A 13,457-nucleotide genomic window follows, 5' to 3' on the forward strand; every position below is an offset into this window, starting at 1 on the left:
GCTGGCAGGAAACAGTGGACTCCATTCAATCATGCCAACCAAGAAAGGGATACGGATGAGAACATTGGATTCTGCAGGATTTCAAATTTTAATATCTTTGTCAGCAAACAGCATGAGATTACATCTTAAGACTTATTTTATATGTCTATGGTTAATCTTGTATTGTTTTCCTGTCATGAGAACCTTGTGCTTGTAGATAGCTGCATAAATAAGTGAGTGTGCAGTATATTCTGAAGACGCAATTTAATGCACATCTAACAGAGGGGTGGAACTGAAATAGAAAATGTCAATGTATGAGTTGGGATTTTTTTTTAAAAAAAGTCCTCAGTGATATTTACACTATAACTTATTAAAATGGAAAGAAAGATAAATATCCAATGCACTTGTTGCTGTATATGAGTAAACAGTGTGCCCTTGTAGCCAAAAAGGCTACTGGCATATTAGGGTGCATTAGGAGGAGCATTTTGAGCAGATCTGGAGAAGTTCCCCTCTATTCAACACTGGTAAGGCCACATCTGGAATAATGTGTCCAGTTTTGGGCCGCCCGGTATAAAAAGGAGGTGGATATGCTGAAGCAGGTTCAGTGGAGGGCAACAAAAATGATTAAGGGGCTGGAGCACAAGACCTATGAGGAGAGGCTGAGGGATTTGGGCTTACTCAGTTTACAGAAGAGAAGACTGAGGGGTGATTTAATAGCAGCCCTCAACTTCCTGAAGGGGAGCTCTAAAGAGGATGTTGAGGAGCTGTTCTCAATGGTGTCAGATAGCAGAACAAGGAGTAATGGCCTGAAGTTAAAGAGGCAGAGGTGTAGGTTGAACATTCAGAAAAACTACTTCATCAGGAGGGCGGTGAAGCACTGGAATGCATGGTGGTTTCTCCATCCCCCAAGGTTCGTAAGTCCCAGCTTGACAAGGTCATGGCTGCGATGACTTAGTCAGGGCTGATCCTACTTGAAGCATGGACCTGGACTAGATGACCTCATGAAGTCCCTTCCAGACCTATGATTCTGTGATTCTGTTTCACAGTGTGAATAATACTAGTAATTAAAAAAACTAAATTAGTAGCTAATAGACAGCATTACACAGACATTGCCACTGGCAAACTCAGGAGACCTGGATTCTATTCCTAGTTCTGTCACTGGCTCCCAGGTTAATCTGGGACACATCACTTCCCAGCCCTGAGCCTCAGTTTCCCTACCTGTCAAATGAGGACAGGGAGGTTCATCTTCTGTTGCAAAGCACCTTGAGATCTAATGATGAGATGTGCTGTATAAGATCTAGCTACCTATTATTATTCATTCTCACTTTGGCTTATGGTCAATTGGGAATTCAGTTAACTTCCTGAAACCCATGTTATTCAGCTTTGTAAAATTGTCATGAAAATTTACCTGCATAGGCACAAAATATACTCATTGACTTTTATCATAATGATTAAGGATAATGACAAATTAATGATGTTTTATTTGACTGCCAGAAAACTATTTGCATTGTGAGTAGAATTTTGCAAGGATGCATTAAAAGATTTCAGTATTTAGAATATAAAGCATGATAAAGAAACATTTTTTACATGCTACTGCCATGAAATTTTAAACAGAATTGATTCCAAAGGAGTCAGTCTTTTCTGTTTCTCTTTGGTTTTTCCCCTCAAAAATGTATTTTTACAAAATTTAAATTCTGAGCTTAAATTGACCTGCCAGCATCAGTTTAATGATGCATGAATTCAAAGTACCCTTCTCTTAAGTGGAACAGATAGAGGGCTAGTCATCTACAACTGTGATTTGTATCCTGCTAGAGGAAGCATCATCTTAACAAGTTACAAGTAACAGTTCAGGCTGTAGCCACATCATAGTTTTTCTGCTGTTAAAGCTAAATGTATGCACTCACGTACACTACAATTCTTATGTTTGTATTATTCTGCAGAAATGTGGGTAACTATCCCCTAATGTTTCAGTAGGTGATAGTTTCCTGAACACATGAACATAGAGCAGCACCAGTAAAACATGAGACAATGCACTCCAGGATGTCTCATTCCAGCCAATTCCATTTCATAGGTGCTGCCCAGGGGCTGGCGGGGGGAGTGGCTTGTCACATAGTACAAATACAGAATGCTGTGCTGACGATAGATTCCCATGAGCTTACCCTAGGCCTCTGGCACGCACGAAACACTGTGAGAAGATGAGGTTACTAACCAAGCTTAAGTCATGCTGTTTGTGGGCACGAACCACATCAGTAACTTGTAACAACTCAGTTAAAAGCAGAACTGGGGACCCTAGAGGCTTTATCTGTGGTGACCAGGTGTGGAACGCCCAGTTGAAAAGGAACCCTGGCAGCTGAACAGGCCATTAAAAGTCCAGATGGCACCACACAGAGCTGTCCCATCCATAGGACGGTTCACAGAAGCCTCCCCAGACCACAAACTTTGATGAAGGGGTCGGGGGGGGGGGTGGGGCTGCAATGGCAGCTCCAACTGTGTAATGGACAGGATGCTCGTCCATACTGAGTTTAGCCTGCAGGGCCCAGGGCAACCTGTAAGTTTACATGGGGGGTCTGACTTGGGGCAGCAGCAGGGGGCAGGCTCCCCTGCACTCAATGCAGTGGTGGGAGCTGAGGTTAGCAGAGCACCACAACAGATCGCTCCACTTTGCTGCCCTCTCCCAGGCGGGACACTTGGGTTTGCCCGTGTGAGGCAGGCTTGGGGCAGCAGAACAGAGGAGGCAAGTGCTGAGGATCTCAGCTTCCCGCAGCTACGGTGACCCCACTGAGGGAGGGTGACAGAGCAGAGCAACTGGCGTGGCACTCCACCTCAGTGAGTGGGTTGCTAGCCAGGAGGAGCCAAGCACAGGGTAATCTCTCTGCCCTTCAGTTAACATCTGGAATAGGGGCAGGGCGCATCTTTGATTTCCAGCCTGTTCAACCCATGAACTTGCAAGCTACACAGCAGTCCCCCCAAAGGGAAATGGTCTCATGTACACAAACGTGCATGTCTGAGTCCTGTTCCCAGGGAGCATGGGACTTCTCTGCGCCTTGGACTGCCTTCATGGCAGCCTTTTCTGAATCCCCTGCAGTCAGGTTTCCTGGGCCTTGGTGTGCAATGCATACCATTAGGGCTTAGTGTCCTCTGTAGCCAGGAAGCAGGGGGTGGCTGGGTTTTGTTGGCTGGCTTAGTGGGTGGCCAGTGGCAGCGTGGAGGTGCTAACTGCCTCTCAACATTGTGTGGACAGGAATGGACAAACTGCTTCCACTTGTAGGGAGAAGGGGAGAGGAGAAGAGATGAGCTCTGCAAAAACAGGGGCCAGATCATCCCTTCCCCACAACACGGTGCCAAAGACTGCTGCAGCTGGGGAGGGGGTATATGGCCCTGTGTGGTGCCAACCTCCATGTGTTGCCTTCTAAGACATGGCACCAGATACCAGGAGAGGTGGGTCTATCCCAGGAGTTCAGCCAGGCATGAAGGCAGAGAGTGCTGGACAGGGACGGAAGGGTCAGAAGGGTCAGTCAATCACCCCCTTGTGTGAGAGAGCTCTGGGCGGCGGGACAGAGAGTGCAACCTCTCAATTTGATGTCAATATGAGTATTTGTAATTTATAGTTCTGACTGATTGCCATTGAACTCACTAGAATACAAATTCCACTTAAAAGTCTCTAGTCCGGTATTGGCAGGACCTGACCATTGCTAAACTAGAGAATTTGCTGGATGATAAGAGATCAACCATGGGCCATGGTCCCAGCTGCCAGCCCCTCTGCTGCTGCTCAGCTCCCAGTTGCAGACCCTGGAGCTCTGCACTAACCTCCGCTGTGTCTGAAGCTGGATTAGTAAGGGGCACAAACATGGGCAAGAGTGAGTACAGGAAACTAGGCTCCACCCACAGTAAGCAGACACTGGCCTAATTAAAATCATGCCAGACTATGAATTATGATGCACCACAGAGTGCTGGACAAGAGAGATTCAACCTGAAATGTTACCAGGTATCCCATATTCAGCATGGGGAAATATGGGCACCCCACTAATGCTTCTTAGAGCAGGCCTAGAGATCAAGCAGATAAAAATGCTTCTGATCATTGGGCCTTTGTTTGCACTTGTGTTCCAGGCAGTGCCAACATGAAGAGGAAATCTCCCCTGCAAGTCTAGTGCACAGAAAGCTGAGGAGGAACCCGCTCCTCCCCCTGATGTCGCCGAGCCTCCAGCTGGCCACACAGGAATGAATGAACCAAATAGTAGTAGCAAAGCTGCCATTTAGGAACACAAGCAAAAGCTACAGTTTAGCAAGTAGGAAACCAGGGTCATTATTAATGGGGATACACATTTAACCCAAGACCAACTCAACAGCCAAACCAGTGGAGAAAATTAAAGGTGAGAGCTCTTCACTGAACAGCACTCGGAAAATAACATTCTGGAGGATTAGCCTATAGAATGGAGCTTGGGAGAGGAATAATTGGATAAAAGAGCCCTTCACTTCTAGGTCATGGGTCTGAATGTATCACAGGTCAGTAGCTGCAGAAAGTCTTTACCATTGGAAGGTTGCTCAACGGCCTCTGTGAAATGATGCTGTGGTCCCGGTCTAGTTTCCAGTGAATCAGTGTCTACATCACAAAAAACCCACCACTTCAATTTGCTCTGATTGCTATCCCTGGTGATAGGTCAGCATCAATCGCTCTGTTTATACAAACTGTATGTAGAGCAGAAAAAAGTTAAAAGGGAATTATACATATCTATAATCCCGGTATCTTTCAAGGCAGATTGAGCTGGATTCAGACTAAAACTTCCAGCCAGGGACAACAGACGTGAAAGCCAGGCTCAAGTGACCCTGACCCTTCAGACTGATTGAGATGCTGGCAACATCAGAAATCATATTTGGAAAACTGGGCTAGGAGAAAGAAAACGCTGAAGTAATTCCAGAGTGAGATGTGGAGGGTTGGCTGGGACCTGTTCGGAGGCAAAGGGTACAATGGTCATTGCACGAAGCACACAGATTGTTACACTTCACCAAAGAGGAGACACCTGCTTGAACATTTCATCACTGACATGGTGCTGCAGCCTGGCCCTGCACACTTGATGTGCCACTGGATTCTGCCCAAATGACCATTACTAAAAAGTACAACAGGTTGAACCTCCCAAAACCAGAATTCTCTGGTCCAGAAACATTTGCGGTCTGGCATGGCAATGGGTGGTACCCAACCAGAGGCCCTGGGTTGGAGGTGAGTCGGGGGAGCCTGGCTGCCTTGGGCAGGTGAGCCCATGGGGCTTGTGTCGCTGGGCAGAGGTGACAGCCAGCTGGATCCAGTCTCCAAAGGGCTAGGGCTACACTTAGAGCACACAGGGCTTTGGCTGGGGCTTCACCAGCAGCCTGGCGGGGGCCAGAGTTAACCTTCGTCAGGCATGGCCATGTGGGGAGCACAGCCAGGGCCAGAGTCAGGTGCCGGGTCCATAGTGGCAACCCAGTGGCTGGAGTTGGTGCCCACGGGGCTGAGGCAGTGTCTGGCACACCAGTCAGGGCTGAGCTGGCATCCGAAGGGGCCTTGGCAGCACCCATGGGCCATGGGCCATGCCAGCAGCCCAGGTGGGCCACAGCCAGTGCCCGTGGAGTTTGGGCTGGAGTTGGCACCTGTGGTCCAGTGCCATGCCCAGCAGTCTGGCCGGGCTGAAGCCAGACTCCACAGCTGGCAGCCCGAGGTGGCCATGCTGGTGTCAGCCCAGGAGGGTGAGGTCTGGACCGGAGGTAAGGGGCCTGTGGGGCTGGAGGGAAGGGGCAAAAGAGAAGCTAGCAGCAGGGAGGGGCAGCAGACTGGGCAGCCAGAGGAGGGAACTTCCCTTCATTCGGCAAATTCCCTCATTCAGCACCAGTCAGGTCCCAAGGGTGCCAGACAAGGGAAGTTGAGCCAGTACAAAGGGTAAACAGCTGGAATCCTGAAGAACAAGAAAGAAGATGGGACTCCTGAGACATGACCATGTCCCTGCAAACAGGCACCTACAAAAGGGTTCTTGCCTGAAGAGAGAAGATATATGTACAGGAAATGGAAGGGAACTTGTAACTACCTGCATGTGGCAGAGTTTTGTTCTAGGTATCTTAACCTTGAGCTAGTGGAATCCATGCAGAAAAAAAGAAAATAATTCAATTGTTTCTGAAATCAGAGTCTACCTTTATTAAGTTTTACTATAACTTAGGCCACTTCAGATTGTGTGGGAATTTCACAAAGATAACTCTAAAAAAGCAATTAAAAGGCACATATCAAGCAGACCTCTCCCACAAGAAATTGTTTTCTGGCCCTTTGTCCCAGTACAGCATGGGAAATGCCCACTGACTAAGGAGAAGAACTCAGGGTACAATGTGATAGCTGTCCCAAGAGAAATGAGAACACACTGTGGAGTGAACCACTCGCTCACCCTTCAAGGTGGCACCTCTAGGTAGAGTTAAGACAGGGGTGCCTCAAGTGGGGGGGTGGACCCCCTGGGGTGGATGGGGCATGAAACTCCCTAAGGAGGGCACAGCACAGTCAGCTGCTGGGTCTCAGGCTCATCCAGCTTGTTAAAAATTTTGAAATCTGTGACTGTTTTTGTGTGTGTGTAGTTACATTTATTATGTACTGATTAATAAGATTTTTACATTCTACATACTTATTTTCTTACACGTGCTGAAAGGATTTTTCATATGAACATAAGCAAAATTTCCATCTGTCTGGGTTAGATTAAACAGGAGGAGGGAGAGGGTTCTAATTGCAGGGATGGAAAGTGGGGCCCAATGTAAAAAGTTTACTCACCCCTGAGTTAAGGTATACTGGTGGTGTGTGAAAGCCACCTCTTAAACTAGTCATTCTGCTTATTTCACTAGTACTAAATTCATTCAAATATTAGCTTGTAGCTGTACCAACTGGTACTATGTTCCTACTGAATCTCACAAGTTAAGCAGAGTCATGCCATCCCAGGGCAACACTTTAACAGAGAAGATAATTAAGAAACAGATAGGTGCTGCAAAAAATGCTCTCAATAGTTAATTGCATGATTTCCATAACTACATCAATAACATGGCAACTAACAATGACAAAATGCCTATACCTAGCTACCTGCAGACCTCCTTTTAGGAGTGGTGTGAAATGGAACTAATGCTTTGTGATAACTAATACTTAAACTTTGGCTTTGCTCCATCACTTGTGAGTTACACAGTGATCATTAACTCATGAAAGTGTGTACCAGACTGTCCACCATTACATGAACTCTTGCTCTAGAAGCAACACCATCCTGGTGAGATGCCTAAGGACTGTCCGAATTCCTTTACAGAACTGCTGCTCTGTATCAAGTGAACGGCATACAGCCTTCAGTTAGTGAGATACACCAGAATGGTAAACTGCATTCCATTATTAGCCAGACACATCCAAAGGTGCGCAGAACAAGCAGCACAGAGTCAGTGCTGGGAACATGGAAATGCACGCGGCTGTCACCCTGCATATGCCCTTGTAACACAACATAAAACACTGGCAAACTGTATAGGTAAAATAACCATTTCCACTCAAGAGAAGTTACAGGTCACTGACGAGTTTGTGACATCACTGGAGGCAAAAGAGGTTCATCGGAAAGCAGAGGAATTTCAGTTATATCAGCAGGCTTTGGTAATCAGCAGTGATTGATTAGAATAAAAGAACTGACTACAGATCTAAAAAAAAAAAAAGCAGCTAAGGAGTTAGTTTATGAAAAGGAGCTTTTCAGGTCTGGATAGGGAATATAAACCCTCTTTAAAAAGCTAATTCCCTCACCTTCAACCAGTGCCGACCAAGGGCTCGTTATAGGGTCTCCATGGGACTTACCTGAGACAATGGTGTATCCAATACCCCTGGGCCGTCCTTTGTCCTGGTCAATTGCAGTTATCATACGCACAGTTGTGCCCTAAGAAGGAAAGGAAGATGTGAGCATTCCAGATCCTGTAGACTTTCCATTGTATCATTTTCCTGTGGTTTACGACAGAGCTCCTCAGTTGGTGTGCCATGGCACTCTGGTGTGCTGCACAGCAGTGCTTAGTGTGCCTCAAAGCCGCACACCGGGAGCACCATCCACCACTACTCTGCACACGCACCCCACCACTCGGTGGGGGAAGCGTGTGGCGGCAGTGGCAGCTCTGGTGAGTCACTGTCATCAAGTTAAAGCTGGGGGGAGTCGGGGGCGCCTGGCTCTGGGGGAGAAGGGAGGGAATTGGGTTAAATATATTGGGTGTGCCATGAAATTACGAGCGCTGAAGTGTGCCAGGAGGTGATAAAGGTTGCTGAGCACAGCTTTATGATACTGCAGGATGTTTATGAACTGTGCATGCATTTCTATGGTACATAAGACTGACCTCTCATGTTCTCAGGAAACAAGAACAGCAGAGTGAGTCAGAGAAATTCATGGTAAGGCAAGTATAAGAGTTGGAGTACATTGCTAATGTAATTTGCTTTTATTGTGTGCTAAGTATTTGAGAGAATCAAGGCCCGTCTTTGAACAGGACAAGTCACTGTGTAGAAAGGCCCTAGCTAAGCTTCCCACAGACAACCACACTAAAGCAGCTTCCTTCAGTCCTGCAACATCCTTTGCTTTCCACTAAGCTCTGTCAAGATACCTTGATCTCGATCTGTAACACCCAAGGCAGAACTAGCTCCGCAACACACAAGGTCATCTGAGCAGACATGGTAGTTTTATGAAGAGAGCAAATGTCCACCAGGGACTATGATGACACCAACAAACTCATTTCACTGTCACTTGCCACACCTTTAGTAAATTAATTTGAAGCTAGGTCACCAAGGCAAATGTTGCAATTAATGCCTGAGCTCCTTAACACTGGAAACTAAACTAGAGAAATCCCAGCAGAGGATAAAGGAAGCCGTAGTACGTTTAAGGCAAAAAGACATTAAACTTGGAAGAGATATACAGACTGGGGTTTTTAGTTTAAAAAGAAACCTACGAGCTCCTTCATTTTAGAAAAAAGGACTTCCATTTAGCAATAGCTTCCTCAGCTTGGGGCTTCAGGTCTCATATCCCAGAAGGCAATTTTTCCATCATACATTTCAACAATAGTCAATACATGGATTCTACCTGCCCATTTCATTTTCAGTTCTGCTTACTTTTGTCTTCAGTGTTCTTTGAATGAAGCTTTCTTGAAAACGAGAGATATTGATCAGGGCTGGCCAGCTACCTAATTGACTGGAAGAACTAAAAAGATGTACTACATTTTAATAAAAACTATAGAGAGAACAAGGATTAGAATAAACCTCAGAGGAGAGGCCAGTCTATAGATAGTTGCCTTTGTTATGAATGGGAGCTGCAAAGGAAAGTTTTAACTTTCCTGGAGAGCTAGAAAAGGGTTAAGCTAACCTGCCTCTGAGGGAGGGAGGGAGTTTAGGGGAAGGTGGCAAAGAACCAATAGGTGCTAGCAGGAAAATTCAGAGCTGAAACTGAATCACAGCAGCATCCTTCCTTTGTTAGAAAACAGAGAAAAGAGGGGAAGAAATGAGCTCTTCCAGAAAAGATGCCCTGAGCTCACCGGAAAGTGTGAATAGGGAAAAGTTTAGGTAGTTGCACAGGGCTTATTGTTTTCATTGTTTGGGGAGTTGAAAATTACATCTGAGCTGGATATTTGTTCCTTTTGTTCTCTCATGTAACCAAGAATCTGACCCAGAGAAAAATCCCTGTGTTTTGCTTTTATTTATAGGGTTATTTTTAACACTAAGTCATTTACAATACTTGCAAAGATAGGCTGCTTCTACACTCCTTCCCTCCTATTGGAGGGGTATGGTAATGAGACAATTTGAAGCAGGCTAACGAGGCACCAGCATGTATATTCAGCACCTCATTAGCATAATGGTGGCTACACGAATTTCAAAGTGCAGACTTTGAAATGCAGACTGGAAGTGTAGATGCGGGCAGCTTCAAAATAAGTGCCCCACTTTGACATTCCTTAATCCCAATTAGTTTTGTGAGAGTAAGAGAATGTCAAAGTGGGGTGCTTATTTCGAAGCTGCCCACACCTACACTGCCAGTCTGCATTGTGAAGTCTGCACTTTGAAATTCACATGGCTGCCTTTATGCTTACAAGGCACTGAATATGCATGTTGACACCTCATTGGCCTGCTTCAAACTGCTTCATTACCATGCCCTCTCCAACAGGAGGGGGCAAGTGTAAAAGCTGCCATAGCCTCGTTTTAATAATAATAAAAGTGCTTTTTCTTTGTTAACAAGTACTAGTTGATCCTTTGTGTCCTACAGGGGGTTAAAACTACATGCCTGCCTGCAGACATATTACCAGAGAGCTCAGAGCTCCCTGAATGGTTTTGGGGGGTGCTCTTGTTTTCTTCTTTCCGTCTCCTTGGGAAAAGGAGGTTGGGGGTTCTGCATTCAGGGAAGAGATTCCAAGTGATTTCTTTCCTAGAAAGGGCATTTTGTACACTTGGTGGTGGCAGCTACTGACTGATTTCAGGGAAATGTGAAATCAGGAAAATTTTTCTGTCTCTGTAAACTGCAGAGGCAGTGTTGAGCAGTGTTTTATTTGACTAGCTGGCCCCCATTACCTGCACTCAAAATGCAAGGGTGGGGAACCAGCCGTAACCGTCTCTGTCAGACAGCTGATGCAAAAACCTGCTTCAGGAACGGTCATACAACTTGCTGTCCCATGAAAAGCCAAAAGAATATACAACCCCAAGAGCCCCAAGCAAACAGTAACTGGCCGAACACTGACCAAGGATTGGTTTTACTTTTTGAAATAGAAATGTTATGCGTGTATATGAATTCACTATCTGGTTTCTCCAGCTTTGGCCTCATTTATGAGGCTGCAGTGAGTCCGTGCCTGGGCACATTGCACAGACACAAAACAGTAATTAATGTAGTGTGAGCGTATTTATGACTTTAAGCTGCTCTCTTGTCATTGGTTTATCGAGAGCAGGAAAAGAAGCGTTTACTTCACCCTGAGCGAAAATGTCAACAGTGGCATTTGCATGTCTAATGAGGAAACACACTGGCTTTGCCTTAATTCCACCAATGTTGCAATTCACCAGCAGAAGACTCAAGGTGAGGGCCCTTGAGTTTCCACTATTTATTTAACAAACCATAATGGTTCATTTTTTCTTTTTTTTTTAAATGAAAGGTACCAAATTAAAAAAAAAGTCTTGCCACTATGCACACCTGCATTTGCACTGCATATAGGTGCATATTTGGGTCCCTAGAAGTATAGTAATGTGCACGTGAATTTCCAGGTGTGGGATGGGAACGTGCAGATAGATATACTTGCTCCTGTGTCTGCGCTTGCATACCTGTGAGCGTCTGTGCACGCCTGCATAAGCATATGCACATATTTAAGCATGCAAAGATGAAATACTCTTCAGTGTATATGTGCGTGCACAAAACACACAAGTACCTTTGCCAAACAGAAGGGATCCTCAGTAATAGTACAGAAGACGGAAGTGAACAAAATAATCTCATTTAGAAATTAAAATCTGCCTTGATCTACCTTGGAGAAAGCACTGAGAGAACTGCTCAGAGAGAAACTCAGACTTTCAGTGCTTCACTTTCAGAGCAACAGTCTGACTCCAAGAAGCAGAGAGGGAGTGAGAGCAGACTGTATGGAACTGGCAATAGTCAAAAGGGAAGTTCTCTGGACTGTGCATATTTCTCTCATAAATCCCCCATGGTATTTCATTAAACTAAGTAAATCTACACGTTTATTTCATAGCATTAAGCATAACTCCCAAGGCATTGACCTTTGAGCAGCCAGTAGAGAGCCTTTAAATCACCAGGAGTAATTGCAATTTCCAAATCAGCAAGAGCTAAAGATGTTATTTACAAGGGAAAAGGGGAAACTGAGGCAGATGGGAGCCAAGAGCTGGGATTTAGAGAGGAGAGTGAAGAAGGCAGAAAAGAGGAAGGGGGAGCGAAAGAGAACAAGACATAAACGCACACAATTCACTGCTCACCTCCCAAATGTGGTACACTTCAATTTACTTCTCCCGTGGGAGACAAACCTCCAGTTGCTCAATGGCAAACTAAAGTGCTTCTCTATTCCAAAGACAGTGGCTGTGGTGCTGGCCTATCTGACACTTCACTCATCGCCTGTCAGAGAGAAGGACCAGCTCAGAATGATAAGTGTCACAAGCCGTGCTGTACATTTCAAAGGGAAAGCAACTGCCAGGGAAGCAGGGCTAAGGATGGCACAGGAATAGTAATGGCTCTGTTTACGGTGGTGCAGGTTTATCCTACAAAAAGTCATCTTCTGTGGGTGCCAAGTGACATGATTTTGCCACAGGCAGAAGCTAAGAATACCAACGCTACCACGAGGGTTTAGGGATTGTCTTTTTTGGGGAAAAAAAAAAAAGAAAAAAACCATCTGCAAGAGCTAGGGGATAGCCCACAGGGTAGATGGTATTTCATGAGGATTAAAAGACTGGCAGCACAGGAAACCAGGGCTTTGGCTGGCTCTGGAGAGAGACATAGGGTTTTCATGGAATTTTTTGCCATTCTAGGTCAACCCTCTAACTTCTCTGTTCTCTTGTTTACGAGGCCCTCCTCATGTCTTGCTGAAAGCAATTCACATTTTATCCATGACAGTGAAACACTCATTACAGTAGATACAGTTGCCTCTGCTCAGACATCCATTTCCTGAAAGCACAGAACAGACAGCAACCACTAAATGTCCCTTTATGGCCTACCAGACTACATGACTATCTTTCATGTAGTCCTGTTTATATATTGATTCACAAAAATCCCTGTGGCTAGTGAAACTAACCTCCAGAAATTTGTAGATCTCCCATGCCCTGCAAAATGCAAGAAACCCCTCCCTGCAAAATTTTCCTTAATCCATGCCATGTTTTTTTGGTAAATTTCAGGAAGGTTTGACATATATGAACTCATGACACCTAATTTCTGATGCTCCAATCAGAAACTTGGCACCAACCTGGAGCAGGTTCTGTTTACATCTGTCTATATGCTACTGCTTCTCAGATAAGGTGAAGAAAAATGTAAATTAATGTAATTTCTTCATTTGCTGCAAAAATCAAAGGGAAATAAAAAATATTCAAGGAGGGTGTGGAGCCCTTATTAGATGACGGAGGTGACTTTGTGGCAGAGGATGTGGGAAAAGCTGAAGTACTCAATTCTTTTTCTGGCTTTGTCTTCATGGATAAGGTCAGCTTCCAGACTACTGCACTAAGCAATGCAGAATGAGAAGGAGATGGGGAGCCCTCAATGGGGAAAGAACAAGTTAAGAGCTATTGAGAAAAGACAGACGTACACAAATCTTTAGGTCCAGATTTAATGCGTCCAAGGGTACAAAGGGAATTGGCAAACATCACTGCAGAGCATTTGGCCATTATCTTTGAAAACTCATGCAGATCAGGAGAGGTCCTGGATGACTGGAAAAAGCCGAATACAGTTCCCATCTTTGAAAAAGTAAAGAAAGGCAATCCAGGGAACTATAGACCAGGCAGCCTTACCTCAGTCCCTGGAAAAATC

The 13,457-nt window shown here is 45.3% G+C and overlaps 1 protein-coding gene across 1 annotated transcript in view; it reads right to left on the reverse strand.

Annotated features, from left to right (window-relative positions):
* Positions 1-13,457, reverse strand: part of CDH23 (cadherin related 23) — a 549,671-nt gene that overhangs the window by 296,416 nt on the left and 239,798 nt on the right. Inside the window, exon 10 of the mRNA XM_074999481.1 lies at positions 7,796-7,874. Coding sequence (XP_074855582.1) covers positions 7,796-7,874 — 79 coding nt within the window. The remainder of the gene's footprint in view (positions 1-7,795; positions 7,875-13,457) is intronic.

The sequence above is a fragment of the Carettochelys insculpta genome, chromosome 7, assembly GCF_033958435.1.
Source record: "Carettochelys insculpta isolate YL-2023 chromosome 7, ASM3395843v1, whole genome shotgun sequence".
NCBI classification, from domain to species: Eukaryota; Metazoa; Chordata; order Testudines; family Carettochelyidae; genus Carettochelys; species Carettochelys insculpta.